Source organism: Hypomesus nipponensis, chromosome 24, assembly GCF_054491055.1.
Source record: "Hypomesus nipponensis isolate SF chromosome 24, ASM5449105v1, whole genome shotgun sequence".
NCBI lineage: Eukaryota > Metazoa > Chordata > Actinopteri > Osmeriformes > Osmeridae > Hypomesus > Hypomesus nipponensis.
In genome coordinates, this window is record NC_140384.1 from 11,599,750 (window position 1) to 11,614,595 (window position 14,846).

Consider the following 14,846-nt stretch of genomic DNA (forward strand, 5'->3'; position numbering starts at 1 on the left):
AGGTGAGAGGGGGAAAGAGACCTCACCAGGTGAGAGGGGGACTGGGTGGTGAAAGGTAGAGGGGAGGACTGATGAGTGAAGGGAGATCAAGGGGGTTTTCCATCAACGTCGCTAACGAAAGCCGCACTTACACGAAAAAGCCTTGCTTAGGTAAACGTCAATTTGGACTTAAGCCTCAAGCCGTTCCACTAACGTTCCGTTCCACTAACAAGCATAGCTAATTTTTTATTTAGCTAAACTTTTAGCCTGACATGGAGCAGACTAGTTCAGAAGTATAAGTTACCTTGGTTATGTAGCCTGAACTAGAATAAGCCACTTTAATGGAATGGAACTCTCGCTGAAGTAAGCCTGGCTTTCCCTTAATAGACATTGATGGAACAACCCCCTGGTTCTGTTTAAATGTTGTTTATTTTGAGTTAGAAATGGTTAGTGTTAATGTGCCTGGCTGTATTGGCAGGGAGGACGGTCAGCGAGGGCCACTCTCTGCACCTGCCTCCCCCTTCAGGGTGCCCCCCACCCCCTCTGCTCAGCAGGACCAAGAGCCTCCGCACTCAGACCCGCCCCCAGGTACCCACCATGCACCTGGAGTATGCCACCTCCTGCCGTGAGGTAGAGGCAGGACTTTACTGCATCTTCTTTCACACCGTGGTCCTTCATCTGCTTGTGTCTTTTATAGCTGCTGTAACAACCACTCCTAAGATCCTGCTCCGGCCCAGCCCTGAAGATGAGGAGATTTATGGGTGAGTCTCCTCCCATCCTCTCTCCTCCTCATCTCCTTCCTTCTCCTCCCCTCACCTCATGTCTCCTTCCCTGGAATCACAGAGGTACAGCATGATAAATGAGCATATCATATTGTATACTCCTTAATATTATAGGAACCCATTATAGGTCCATCTGTCTCCTGTTCTCCCTCCCCCCTCCCTCCTCCCACAGGGCTAACACAGTGATGGTGAGCTTCCAGAAAGGAGATAGTGTGGGGCTGAGGCTGGCAGGAGGGAATGATGTGGGAATCTTCATTGCTGGCGTCCAGGAGGGCAGCCCTGCCGAGGAGGAGGGCCTCCGCACCGGAGACCAGATCATGAAGGTTCCTAACCCTAACCTCTATAGACCAGATCATGAAGGTTCCTAACCCTAACCTCTATAGACCAGATCATGAAGGTTCCTAACCCTAACCTCTATAGACCAGATCATGAAGGTTCCTAACCCTAACCTTTATAGACCAGATCATGAAGGTTCCTAACCCTAACCTTTATAGACCAGATCATGAAGGTTCCTAACCCTAACCTCTATAGACCAGATCATGAAGGTTCCTAACCCTAACCTCTATAGACCAGATCATGAAGGTTCCTAACCCTAACCTCTATAGACCAGATCACGAAGGTTCCTAACCCTAACCTCTATAGACCAGATCACGAAGGTTCCTAACCCTAACCTCTATAGACCAGATCATGAAGGTTCCTAACCCTAACCTCTATAGACCAGATCATGAAGGTTCCTAACCCTAACCTCTATAGACCAGATCATGAAGGTTCCTAACCCTAACCTCTATAGACCAGATCATGAAGGTTGCTAACCCTACCCTCTATAGACCTGATCGTGAAGGTTCCTAACCCTACCCTCTATAGACCAGATCGTAAAGGTTCCTAACCCTAACCTCTATAGACCAGATCATGAAGGTTCCTAACCCTACCCTAGTTAGTTAGGGTTAGTTATTGATGTGTTGTGGTGGTGTTAGGGTTAATTAGTGATGTGTTGTGGTGGTGTTAGGGTTAGTTAGTGATGTGTTGTGGTGGTGTTAGGGTTAATTAGTGATGTGTTGTGGTGGTGTTATGGTTAGTTAGTGATGTGTTGCGGTGGTGTTAGGGTTCATTAGTGATGTGTTGTGGTGGTGTTAGGGTTAGTTAGTGATGTGTTGTGGTGGTGTTAGGGTTAATTAGTGATGTGTTGTGGTGGTGTTAGGGTTAATTAGTGATGTGTTGTGGTGGTGTTAGGGTTAGTTAGTAATATGTTGTGTTGGTGTTAGGGTTAATTAGTGATGTGTTGTGGTGGTGTTATGGTTAGTTAGTGATGTGTTGCGGTGGTGTTAGGGTTCATTAGTGATGTGTTGTGGTGGTGTTAGGGTTAGTTAGTGATGTGTTGTGGTGGTGTTAGGGTTAATTAGTGATGTGTTGTGGTGGTGTTAGGGTTAGTTAGTAATATGTTGTGGTGGTGTTGCAGGTGAACCAGGTGGACTTCAGGGGCGTGGTGAGGGAGGAGGCGGTCCTATTCCTGTTGGAGATCCCTAGAGGAGAGAGCGTCACCATCCTGGCCCAGAGCAAACCAGAGGGTGAGGCTCTGCTCTACTGTATCTAGTCTAGCTGTCCTCTCTGTTCTTTCTGCACATTACTAAAGCACTGGAGGTCTAACTTCTGGCCCAACACACACACACACACACAATAGAACACACACACGCATTGACAGGAGGCAGTCAGTCTGGGAAAGAGGACATGCATACCTGATCTCTACTGTCACAAACACTCCAACACCTCTTCAGGGTTATGGAGGTATAGTGTCTCCCAGCAGACCTTACTTTCACACCAGCATGATGAAACATGTTGTCCCCTCCCTCCCTCTGCTCCTCCAGTGTACAGAGACATCATGGTGTCAGGGCGAGGGGACTCCTTCTTCATCAGGACACACTTTGAGTACGAGAAGGAGGTTCCTCAGAGCCTGGCGTTCCCCCGTGGGGAGGTCTTCAAGGTGCTGGACACGCTGTACGACGGCAAGCTGGGCAGCTGGCTGGCCATCCGCATGGGCAAAGACAACCAGCTGCTGGAGAAGGGCATCATCCCCAACAAGAGCAGGTGGGAAACATAGCAGGTTGCCATGGAGAGCAGGCTAGCATGGAGAGCTGGTCTGGACAACTAGCCTGATACACACATACAGGCACACATACACACACCCTCTCCCTTTATCTCTCTCTCATTCCTTTTCTCTCTCTGAGATGTATATGTGACATATTCCTATCTCTTCCTCTCTCTCCTCTCCTCTCCTCTCTTCCTCTCTCCTCCCCCTCTGTACTTCTCTCTCCCCTCTCTCCTCCCCCTCTGTACTCCTCTCTCCCCTCTCTCCTCCCCTCCTCCCTCATTCCAGGGCGGACCAGATGGCCAGCGTCCAGAGTTCCCAGAGGGGCGGGGTTTCTGACCGGGCAGATTTCTGGCGTCTGCGGGGTCAGAGGGCAGCAAAGAGGAAGGACCTGAGGAAGAGCAGGGAGGATGTCAGCGCCGTCCCCGTGGCAACGCGCTTCCCCGCCTATGAGAGGGTGGTGTTACGAGAAGGTGCATTGTGTGTGTGTGTGTAATCTGAGAGAGGGAGGAAGTGAGGAGAGGTGGGACTGGCAAAGAAGGAAAAGAGAGAAAAAGACTAGGGAGACGTACAACCAAAAGAGTGAGGTACCTCACACACACACACACACACCACACACACACCACACACCACACACACACATGCCGTTGCAGGCCAGTGTGTGATGGAGCTTGACAGAAGACCAGACAGCTAACAGAGGGTACTTTACCTTATTGATTAAAGCATTAGCAGCTTTAGTAGCCTTACAAACACACACTCAGGCAGACACTACCACTGTGCTATACCCATCCTCTTTGAAACATCAAGTGTGTGTGTGTTCTACAGCTGGTTTCAGGCGTCCTGTTGTGCTGTTTGGACCCATCGCTGATGCAGCCAATGAAAAGCTGGCTACTGAACTGCCTGACCAGTTTGTCATTGCCAGTGAGTACAGAGATGGAGTGTGTGTGTCCCGTGAGAACAGAGATGGAGTGTGTGTGTGTGTTAGTGTGTAACCTGTGTTCCTGACCTCTGACCTTCCCAGAGACGGAGCCTAAGGATGCTGGCTCAGAGAAATCCTCCGGGGTGGTGAGACTCAACACCATCAGACAGATCATAGAGCAGGTACACACACACATATCAGACACTCACACGCACTCTCACACGCACACACACACATATCACACATGTCACACACACACCACACACACACCACATACACACAAACACTGATATACATACAAAGTTGACCAAATCCCTTCATTAGACAAACAGGCCATGTCACGATGACAGCCCCAGCATGACAACAGAGGACGTAAGAACACTTGCCTACAGGACTGCACATGGTGACCTCATCCCCTGTCCCCTTCCCAGGACAAGCACGCTCTACTGGATGTGACCCCCAGGGCGGTGGACACTCTGAACTACAGCCAGTGGTACCCCATCGTGGTGTTCTTCAGCCCAGACAGCCGGCAGGGTGTGAAGACCCTCCGCCAGAGGCTACTGCCCGCTTCCAGCCGCAGCTCTCGCAAGCTGTACGAGCAGGGAGTCAAGCTGAGGAAGACCTGCAGTCACCTGTTCACTGGTACACACACACACACACACACACATAGGGAGTCAAGCTGAGGAAGACCTGCAGTCACCTGTTCACTGGTACACACACACACAGATAAATAGATCCACAATACTAAAACTTACCATCTCTCTTCTTCCTTCATCATCCTCTCCCTCTCTCCCCCATAGCCACTATAGAGCTGAACTCCAGTAATGATGCGTGGTACGGCAGTGTGAAAGATTGTATCAGGCACCAACAGACTCAGGCAGTCTGGGTGTCTGAGGGCAAGGTAACACTCACATACACTCTCACACACACACTCACACCAGTCACACACACACTCTCTCACACACACATGCACACAGCAAACTACACTTCTTTTCTGTAGCTGTGAGGGTTAGGGTTATCCAGTATCCTGTGCTCTCTTCTGTAGCTATGAGGGTTATCCAGTGCTCTCCTCTGTAGCTGTGAGGGTTATCCAGTATCCAGTGCTCTCTTCTGTAGCTGTGAGGGTTATCCAGTATCCAGTGCTCTCTTCTGTAGCTGTGAGGGTTATTCAGTATCCAGTGCTCTCTTCTGTAGCTGTGAGGGTTATCCAGTATCCAGTGCTCTCTTCTGTAGCTGTGAGGGTTATCCAGTATCCAGTACTCTTTTCTGTAGCTGTGAGGGTTATCCAGTATCCAAAGCTCTCTTCTGTAGCTGTGAGGGTTATCCAGTATCCAGTGCTCTTTTCTGGAGCTGTGAGGGTTATCCAGTATCCAGTGCTCTTTTCTGTAGCTTTGAGGGTTATCCAGTATCCAGTGTTCTCCTCTGTAGCTGTGAGGGTTATCCAGTATCCAGTGCTCGCCTCTGTAGCTGTGAGGGTTATCCAGTATCCAGTGCTCTCTTCTGTAGCTGTGAGGGTTATCCTGTATCCAGTGCTCTTTTCTGTAGCTTTGAGGGTTATCCAGTATCCAGTGCTCTCCTCTGTAGCTGTGAGGGTTATCCAGTATCCAGTGCTCTCTTCTGTAGCTGTGAGGGTTATCCAGTATCCAGTGCTCTCTTCTGTAGCTGTGAGGGTTATCCAGTATCCAGTGCTCTCTTCTGTAGCTATGAGGGTTATCCAGTGCTCTCCTCTGTAGCTGTGAGGGCTATCCAGTATCCAGTGCTCTCCTCTGTAGAACACACTTCTTACACTCTTTCTAACTTTGTTTATATTCTACATTATATTCATATTAGTATGTACAGTTTCCACAATATATTCATATTAATAGTGTAGTAACATTAGTATATAGTTTGTATAATATGTTTGTGTTAGTATTTATAGTTTGTAGTTGTGAGTGACATCATGCTCCAGTTGGTCACCATGGCAGCAGGGTCCTGTATTTCCTGAGTGGCATCAGTAGCTACTGGGCATGCTCAGTGTGATCTTCAGCCTTCTACTGGGCATGCTCAGTGTGTTCTTCAGCCTAGCCTTCTACTTGGCATGCTCAGTGTGTTCTACTCCTACCAGCTCTACAGCTTGGCTCTTTTCTTTCTTTTCCTTTCTGTTCTTCTGTTTCCTGTTTCCTGCTTCCTGTTTCCTGCTTCCTGTCTGTACACCAAGATCCATCATGTGTCTCTTCTAGCTGGAGGGGATGGAGACTGAGCTGGATCTCCCTGAGGACCGCATGTCCTACCTGTCGGCCATGTCAGCTGACTACCTGAGCATGGACAGCCGGCTGGCAAGCGACTACGATGACACGGCGGACGAGGGTGGGGCTTACACCGATAACGAGCTGGATACAGAGCTGGCCCAGCAGGTGTCAGCCATCAGCCGCTCCTCAGAGCCTGTCCTGGCTGAAGAGGTCAGAACACGGGCACACACACACACATATATATCTAGATGTGTAAAGGATCCAGTGTGTGAGTGTCTGTCTGCAGCAGTACTGCAGCCCTGCTGTTGGAACCATCCAGGGGAAACAGAAGACTTTATGTTGTGCTTGCATGTGGTAAAATGTGTGTGTGTGTGTTGGGTGTAGGGGTTTAAAACCACAACTCACAACTAACTGCACAGCCCGTCAACCCGCCCCAGCCCCAGTTTCCTAGCAACCTGCATGTGACATGTTGCCATGGCAAGGGTTAGGGTTATCGTAGTATTCGCTGTATAGTTTTAATTCCAAATAACCAGCTGTTAGCAAAATATTTATTTATTCTGAATTTTATATTCTTGTGATATGCCAAATGTTGACCCCATCTTGACCCCAGACCCATGTTCATGGCCAATATGTTAGCATTATAAATGCTAGTGGAAGTGTAAATATTAGCATTATACATGCTAGTGGAAGTGTAAATATTAGCATTATACATGCTAGTGGAAGTGTAAATATGAGCATTATACATGCTAGTGGAAGTGTAAATATGAGCATTATACATGCTAGTGGAAGTGTTAAGGACATTCTACTAATGTCATTTGAATACTCTAGAATCCACCATGTTAGCTAACGCTAACCACAAGAACTAACCCTAACCCTTGATAGCCAACGCTAACCACAAGAACTAACCCTAACCCTTGATAGCCAACGCTAACCACAAGAACTAACCCTAACCCTTGATAGCCAACGCTAACCACAAGAACTAACCCTAACCCTTGATAGCCAACGCTAACCACAAGAACTAACCCTAACCCTTGATAGCCAACGCTAACCACAAGAACTAACCCTAACCCTTGATAGCCAACGCTAACCACAAGAACTAACCCTAACCCTTGATAGCCAACGCTAACCACAAGAACTAACCCTAACCCTTGATAGCCAACGCTAACCACAAGAACTAACCCTAACCCTTGATAGCCAACGCTAACCACAAGAACTAACCCTAACCCTTGATAGCCAACGCTAACCACAAGAACTAACCCTAACCCTTGATAGCCAACGCTAACCACAAGAACTAACCCTAACCCTTGATAGCCAACGCTAACCACAAGAACTAACCCTAACCCTTGATAGCCAACGCTAACCACAAGAACTAACCCTTGATAGCCAACGCTAACCACAAGAACTAACCCTAACCCTTGATAGCCAACGCTAACCACAAGAACTAACCCTAACCCTTGATAGCCAACGCTAACCACAAGAACTAACCCTAACCCTTGATAGCCAACGCTAACCACAAGCTCTAACTCTGGAGTCAACCAAGAGAACCCCCCCGCCATGTTCCTGGCACGGCCCCATGTTGGCAGCCTGCATGGGTCGACCCCATCCTGCCCCCTGCCCTCTGACTGTCCTGTGTCTGTGTGCGTGAGTGTGCATGCATGCTGTGTGTGTTTGTGTGTGTGCGCGCGCGTGTGTGTGTGTGTGTAGATCCTGCGGAGGAGCAGTCCAGAGATCCGAGGTCGTATCAGGAAGGTGGGCAGCAGGGAGGTCATCAGCAACACCAGCCCACCGCTCACTCACACTCCCTCCAAGGTGACACACATTTAACGGACATGAACTAAGGCTGTCCAGTCTTAAAAAACCCTGCGTTGTGTCTTTTGTGAATAAATTATGATGAGACAAGATGTTGAATCTTTGCTGTTGATCTGCCCTCTTTATGGCACTGTTCAGAGGTCAAATAAAAAACAATCTGCGTCATTCACAGTTTTGCTCTCAGCTCTCCGTCCTGCATGTACAGGGCAAGAGCACGAGCACAACGATAATACAATACATGGCATCCATGTGGTAATGTAGAAAGAGCATACTCAACAAAACACACAGAACCCACAGCAATTAAACAATCCAAAACACTACACAGTAAATCCACATACCTGTTCAGAGGTCAAATAAAAACAGTCTGCGTCATACACGGTTTTTGCTCTCAGCTCGAGACAAAACAAGAGAAACACACTGTCAACGTTTGCTAGCAGTTACAAAAGCAACCGATTTATAAATCGTATATCTAACTAAATATATATGTAGCCAGCTTAAGTACCACAGAAAAATGCTTATACACATGACAATGAATTATCTGCATTTGCTCAATTAAATGTTTTCCAAGATTCAAAGTAAATTCTCTAGTCTGGCTGCCAGCCCACCTTATCCCCGCCCACAAAAAAATTTGGTCGGGAAGTTGGGTCTGGAGTAGCCTGGCTGCCAGCCCAACTTCTCCCGCCCACAAAAAAATGTGTTCGGGAAGTTGGGTCTGGAGGGTCTCGTATTGGGGACAACTACAGAAAACCCAGAATCGGACGGACCAATGAAATTGCCAGGGCGGGCTTTATACGATGATGGACAGATGATCAACAGTAAGGTAATCAACAACGTCACGAAAGAGCCCTTGGGTTGAATTTGTTTTCAACAAATAACATAATACGTTGCTCTGATTGGTTGTAGGTCTATCCAATTGAGCGTAGAGGCATTTGTTTTACGAGTTCGGTTGAAACACGCTCCGTACTCAAAGCCCAACGGAGAGTTTTCAGACTCATATTCTGACTAGAATTATGAGTATGACAACGTCATAGAGCATTTCAGAAAAAACGTTCACCTCCGTCCTGCATGTACAGCGCAAGAGAACGAGAGGCGTTGCTATGACGCTATAAAGAAGTTGCACTATCAAAATAAAAGTCCCTATATCTAATACGTGATAAAATAACAAAATACCTCAAAATAGTGGATTCTTACAAAACAAACTCAAATTTTGTTGAACATACATAACAAACAAAATAAATTGGTTACACACTCACTCTCCTTCCAAGGTGACACACAACTTTAATAGCTGTACATGAACCATTGTCTACATATAATTTCATACTTCTGCCTCCACTCCACTCTACACACAAACACCCCCCCCCCCCTCCACCCCCCACATGCACGCAGTCACACTGTTGATCTCGTGCTGGAGCTACAGGCTGTCGTTCCATCTGAAGAGGGCTGGTCTGGAGAAGCTACGCCCAGCACAGCTCAGACTCCTCCCACAGCAGCTTACTGGAACAGACGGTACCTCCCCACCTAGAACTGCTCCCTCTGTGGTGGTAGAGGCCCCCCTGTACTCTGCTAGTCCCAGCCAGGCTGGGGGTCCAGGGTTGGTGGTGTAGCTAGTCCCAGCCAGGCTGGGGGTCCAGGGTTGGTGGTGTAGCTAGTCCCAGCCAGGCTTGGGGTCCAGGGTTGGTGGTGTAGCTAGTCCCAGCCAGGCTGGGGGTCCAGGGTTGGTGGTGTAGCTAGTCCCAGCCAGGCTGGGGGTCCAGGGTTGTCCTCCTGGGGGTGATGGTGTGGTGACTCTGCTGGACAGTCAGTCTGTTAGCTGCTTCAACTTGGAGGTAGAATCTCCAGCCACTGGAGTAGTACAGTCCAGCCTTTGATTATACTGTACTTGTTTTAATCAATCCTTATATGTCCCCCCCGTGCCCCCGTCCCCCTCCATAGGTGAAGCTGGTGTTTAGGGACGAGGTGGATGTTGCCCCTTCTTCTCAGGGGGCGGTCCCTTCTTACGAAGCCCCGCCCACCACCCGTTGCTTTGACTCCCACTCCAGCAGCCCCAGCGACCTGGCTCCGCCCCTCCGCTCTGCCTCCACACTCCTCAATTCCTTTGGCAAGCCCCGCCCCCTGGGGGCCCCGCCCCCTCCCGTGGCGCTCAAGCCCACCTTCCTGTCCCAGCAGGACACGCCCCCCGGTGGGCCCCCAGGCGGGCCCCCAGGCCCCATAGTGCCCCCCAAGGGTCTGGAGGAGGTGCAGGACGACCCCTCCCTCACCTCCTTCCTGGGGAAGATCAAGGCCTTCGAGAAGATGGACCACTTCGCACGCGCCCAGAGGGTTCTGGAGCTGCAGGAGGCGCAGAACGCCAGGGTAGGAGTGTGTGTGTGTCTCTCTTTGGCAAATCAACCTGATCCAGAGTCAGTTATTGAGCTAATTTAGCTTTTGTCCTATTTATGGCTGCTTTTGTGTAAAATCTACTGTAATACCTCTGCTTTCCCTCACTGTATAACTGCTTCATTACCTGAACTCTGGAGTTTCCTCTGGGATGTGTAGAGCAGAATGTTGAGCAGAATGTTGATCTGGTGTGTGTGTCAGCTGGAGATCTCCCAGAAGCACCCTGACATCTACGCCGTCCCCCTGAAGACCCCTCGACTGGAGCATGGGAGACCCCAACCTATAGGGTAGGAGAGGAGGGGGAGGAGGGGGGAGGGGAGGGGAGGGGGGGGAGGAGGGGAGGGGGAGGAGGGGAGGGGGAAGAGGAGGGGAGGGGAGGGGAGGGGGAGGAGGGGAGGGGGAGGGGAGGGAAGGGGGAGGGAGGGGAGGAGGAGGGGAGGGGAGGGGAGGGGAGGGGAGGGGAGGGGAGGGGAGGGGAGGGGAGGGGAGGGGAGGGGAGGGGAGGGGAGGGGAGGGGAGGGGGGGGGGGGGGGGGGGGGGGGAGGGGAGGGCCTCAGTCCCTGTGTCCTCTTCCTGCCTTCATATGTATACATGTATACATATATTCTAGACTGTATATCAAATATAAATATCATATCTATAATCAGAATTTGTTTTTTGTAGCAGTGTACTCCAGAGTTTGTCTGTGTCTGTTTGTTCAGATCCAGCTCTCGTCCTGAGCCACAGGCCCCACCCTCCAAGGTGTTGTGCTCTGGCAGTCGCTCATTCTACAGCGAGGAGGAGGAGGAGGAGGAAGCGTACCGCCGCCAGCTGGCAGAGCACACCAAGCGCAGCTACAACCAGCAGTACCAGGATACGGAACTGTAGGGGCTAGGCAGCCCACACAGACACTACACTGTGCCCTCTTCTGATTGGCTGGCACCCTCTGCAGACACACCTTCCTGCACATACACTCATCATTCCTTGGGCTCTGCCACACCCCCTAACATGGCCACACCCCCTGCCTGCACCAATCAGCTGCTGACTTGGAAGCCCTTCCTGCTTTAAGTTTCTCAAACGATCTTGTTTTTTTTGCTTCAAAGAAGTCTAGAACCAGCTGTAGCAGTCCGTGAGGACAGAACTTTAGTCTTCTGGAACTGTTTTTCTTCCTGTTCTGTCAAGGATGCGACTGTTCCTGGTTATCATTCTGATTACTGTAGGTTCAGCTGAACTGTGTGAATGCATCAGGAAGCCACTTGTTTTCTTCTTGCCTCTATGCAAATAATTTCAGTTTGTGCAACTGAAAACCTGCCACGAAACGTTGTCTTTGATCCATGAAAAACCTTAAAATTCTCTCACACACACACACACACCTGTGAGTGCTGTCAACTATTCACTCTCTTCTTTATACATCCCACCTGGCCAGCTCTCTGGAGCTGTTTGACAAGGTCACCTATATTATATATATTCTATATCTACTGTTAAGTGTTTATACTCTTCAAACTCTGCATTCCTTCCTATATGATAATGCGTGTGTATACATACAGTATCTATCTATCTATCTATATCTAAATACAGTATATATATATATATATTCACACAGAGAGGTGTTCTATATAATACACTGGAACTTGTTACATTTTTTTGAAGTGCCTTTTACTTTATGATTACATGAGGTTTGGGGAAACCAAAACACTTTGAAATCCTCTCTGGCCCCTCCCCCTCCGACTCCCCACTTCTTCCTCCCCACCCTCGTCCCCCTCTCTCTCGCTCTCCTTGGGACAGAGTACCTGCTGCTCTCCAGTTCAGAGGGAACCAGAGACACCAAGACCTTAATACTGTCCTTAATACAACGAGTACTGGTATCAGTCACTCCACACACACACACACACTCTGACACACACACACACTCTTAGACACACACACACTCTCAGGTGACCCGTCTTGTGGTGTTCCCCAGACATCCCTCTGATGAGACGTCTCAGGGTGGAGGAACAGCAGTGGTGGGGGGGGGTGGGTGAGGTGTGTGTGTGTGTGTGTGTGTGAGGAAGTTTGTTACGCCAGAACCACTAGGGACATAACAAAGTGTGTGTAAGGTGTGCGGGTGTGTGGGGGTGTTTGAGGGTGTGTGTGTGAAGTGTATGTGTGTGTGTGTGAAGTGTGTGGGTGTAAGGTGTGTGTGTGTGTGAGATGTGTGTAAGGTGTGTGGGGGGGATGTAAGGTGTGTGGGTGTGTGTGTAAAGCGTGTGTGCATGTGGAGGGCCCCACTGTGTCAGATCCCTGTGCTTGTGTCCTTCTCCTCCTCCACCCTGTCCTTGTGTCCTTCTCCTCCTCCACCCTGTCCTTGTGCCCTTCTCCTCCTCCACCCTGTCCTTGTGTCCTTCTCCTCCTCCACCCTGTGCTTGTGTCCTTCTCCTCCTCCTCCACCCTGTCCTTGTGTCCTTCTCCTCCTCCTCCACCCTGTCCTTGTGTCCTTCTCCTCCTCCACCCTGTCCTTGTGTCCTTCTCCTCCTCCTCCACCCTGTCCTTGTGTCCTTCTCCTCCTCCTCCACCCTGTCCTTGTGTCCTTCTCCTCCTCCACCCTGTCCTTGTGTCCTTCTCCTCCTCCTCCACCCTGTCCTTGTGTCCTTCTCCTCCTCCTCCACCCTGTCCTTGTGTCCTTCTCCTCCTCCACCCTGTCCTTGTGTCCTTCTCCTCCTCCTCCACCCTGTCCTTGTGTCCTTCTTCTCCTCCTCCACCCTGTCCTTGTGTCCTTCTCCTCCTCCTCCACCCTGTCCTTGTGTCCTTCTCCTCCTCCTCCACCCTGTCCTTGTGTCCTTCTCCTCCTCCTCCACCCTGTCCTTGTGTCCTTCTCCTCCTCCTCCACCCTGTCCTTGTGTCCTTCTCCTCCTCCACCCTGTCCTTGTGTCCTTCTCCTCCTCCTCCACCCTGTCCTTGTGTCCTTCTCCTCCTCCTCCACCCTGTCCTTGTGTCCTTCTCCTCCTCCACCCTGTCCTTGTGTCCTTCTCCTCCTCCTCCACCCTGTCCTTGTGTCCTTCTTCTCCTCCTCCACCCTGTCCTTGTGTCCTTCTCCTCCTCCTCCACCCTGTCCTTGTGTCCTTCTCCTCCTCCTCCACCCTGTCCTTGTGTCCTTCTCCTCCTCCTCCACCCTGTCCTTGTGTCCTTCTCCTCCTCCTCCACCCTGTGCTTGTGTCCTTCTCCTCCTCCACCCTGTGCTTGTGCCCTTCTCCTCCTCCTCCACCCTGTGCTTGTGTATCACATGCTGGTTGGGATCTCAGGTCAGGACAGCTCTGCTCCCAGGTCACAACCTCTGACCTCTCATCCCCTGGAGGGAGGAGTCACAGTAGAACAGAGAGAGACTGAAGGAGGGTGTAGACTAGAGGAGGGTGTAGACTAGAGGAGGGTGTTATGGTAGAACAGAGAGAGAGAGAGACTGGACTATGTCTTCTTGGGTTTGTCTTTGGAATTTCACTTTACAACACCAAATAAAATAAAAAGTCTATACCTTCTTGAACATATGTTTCGTCTTTTTTGGAATAAAGTGTGTTGGAAGTGCTCATGTATTTTAGCTTTCGTTCCATAACCCATGGAAGATGGTTTTGGTTTTAAACATGTACACTTTGAGACTAACTTTGAATACATCCTACACAGTGAAATCACACATAATGATTCTGATGAAAATTTTAATTTGTCAACTTACTGCTTTTTATACATTTGAGGTTCGAGGTTTAATTCACACAAAAGTTGATCTTGATGTCTGCCTATACCATTTTACAATTTCATGTTGGATACAGAGATCAAGTTTCTGTTGATTTCAACTGTTCTGTTACCTGCTTGTTGTGACCACTAGAGGTCTCTGTTGTCAGGGGAAGTGGTCTATCCTGCCATCATGTGTGTTATTTTCTGTGTTTTTTTGGTCACAATGAACAACCTGAGATAATATGGCAGTTTTTTCACCTGATATAATCTGTATCCCCTCTAACTTTTGCTAGAAAAGAGCAGACATCTCCATATTACCTCAGGTTGTTCAATGTGACCAAAACAACAGATAAAATAACACACATGATGGCAGGACAGACCCTTTGCATGTTAGGGGAGGGGGTACACAGGGGAGGGGTACACATTATATCATCTGGGGGTCAGATGGCTGAGCGGTTAGGGAGTCAGGATATTAATCAGGAGGTTGTTGGTTTGATTCCCAGCTGTGCCAAATGACATTGTGTCCTTGGGCAAGGCACTTCAGCCTACTTGCCTCGGGGACCAAAAGAAATGTAATGGGACCAAAAAAAATCAAGGGACATTTAGAATAGAAAAAAATGTGCGATTAATTGTGATTAATCGCGAGTTAACTAAGACATGAATGCGATTAATCGCGATTAAATATTTGAATTGTTTGACAGCACTAAGGAAAACATTGTTCATAAACCTGCATGTGATGTCAAGTCACATAGATAGGCCTATCAGTCGGCCTATGTAGCTAAGGTGCATGGCAATATGGAACTTTGGAAAACACTGTCGATTAATCCACAATACTAAACGACGCATTAAACAATTCACATGTCGCCTTAAAGTAACAGACAAATAAACGTATTTATGTAGATAAATGAGTCCCTTGTTACTATGGAAAACCCTGTCGAGTCTTCCAAGTTGGTGTTTGTTCCATTTAAGAGGTGAATTTGAAGTGCAGCAGT

At 49.2% G+C, this 14,846-nt stretch overlaps 1 protein-coding gene across 5 annotated transcripts in view; it reads left to right on the plus strand.

Annotated features, from left to right (window-relative positions):
• The window catches only part of tjp2b (tight junction protein 2b (zona occludens 2)), a 79,533-nt gene extending 65,864 nt beyond the window's left edge, over positions 1-13,669 (plus strand). For 4 of the 5 annotated variants that reach the window (XM_084690859.1, XM_084690861.1, XM_084690863.1 and 1 more), the window contains exons 9-23: positions 458-567; positions 677-740; positions 934-1,084; positions 2,218-2,326; positions 2,624-2,843; positions 3,133-3,317; positions 3,670-3,765; positions 3,866-3,945; positions 4,195-4,405; positions 4,564-4,664; positions 5,983-6,201; positions 7,696-7,800; positions 9,733-10,152; positions 10,336-10,463; positions 10,878-13,669. In XM_084690859.1, coding sequence (XP_084546985.1) covers positions 458-567; positions 677-740; positions 934-1,084; positions 2,218-2,326; positions 2,624-2,843; positions 3,133-3,317; positions 3,670-3,765; positions 3,866-3,945; positions 4,195-4,405; positions 4,564-4,664; positions 5,983-6,201; positions 7,696-7,800; positions 9,733-10,152; positions 10,336-10,463; positions 10,878-11,043 — 2,365 coding nt within the window. In that variant the 3' untranslated portion in view covers positions 11,044-13,669. The remainder of the gene's footprint in view (positions 1-457; positions 568-676; positions 741-933; positions 1,085-2,217; positions 2,327-2,623; positions 2,844-3,132; positions 3,318-3,669; positions 3,766-3,865; positions 3,946-4,194; positions 4,406-4,563; positions 4,665-5,982; positions 6,202-7,695; positions 7,801-9,732; positions 10,153-10,335; positions 10,464-10,877) is intronic. The other variant, XM_084690860.1, reaches the window with a different exon arrangement.
• Positions 13,670-14,846: the final 1,177 nt, after the last annotated feature.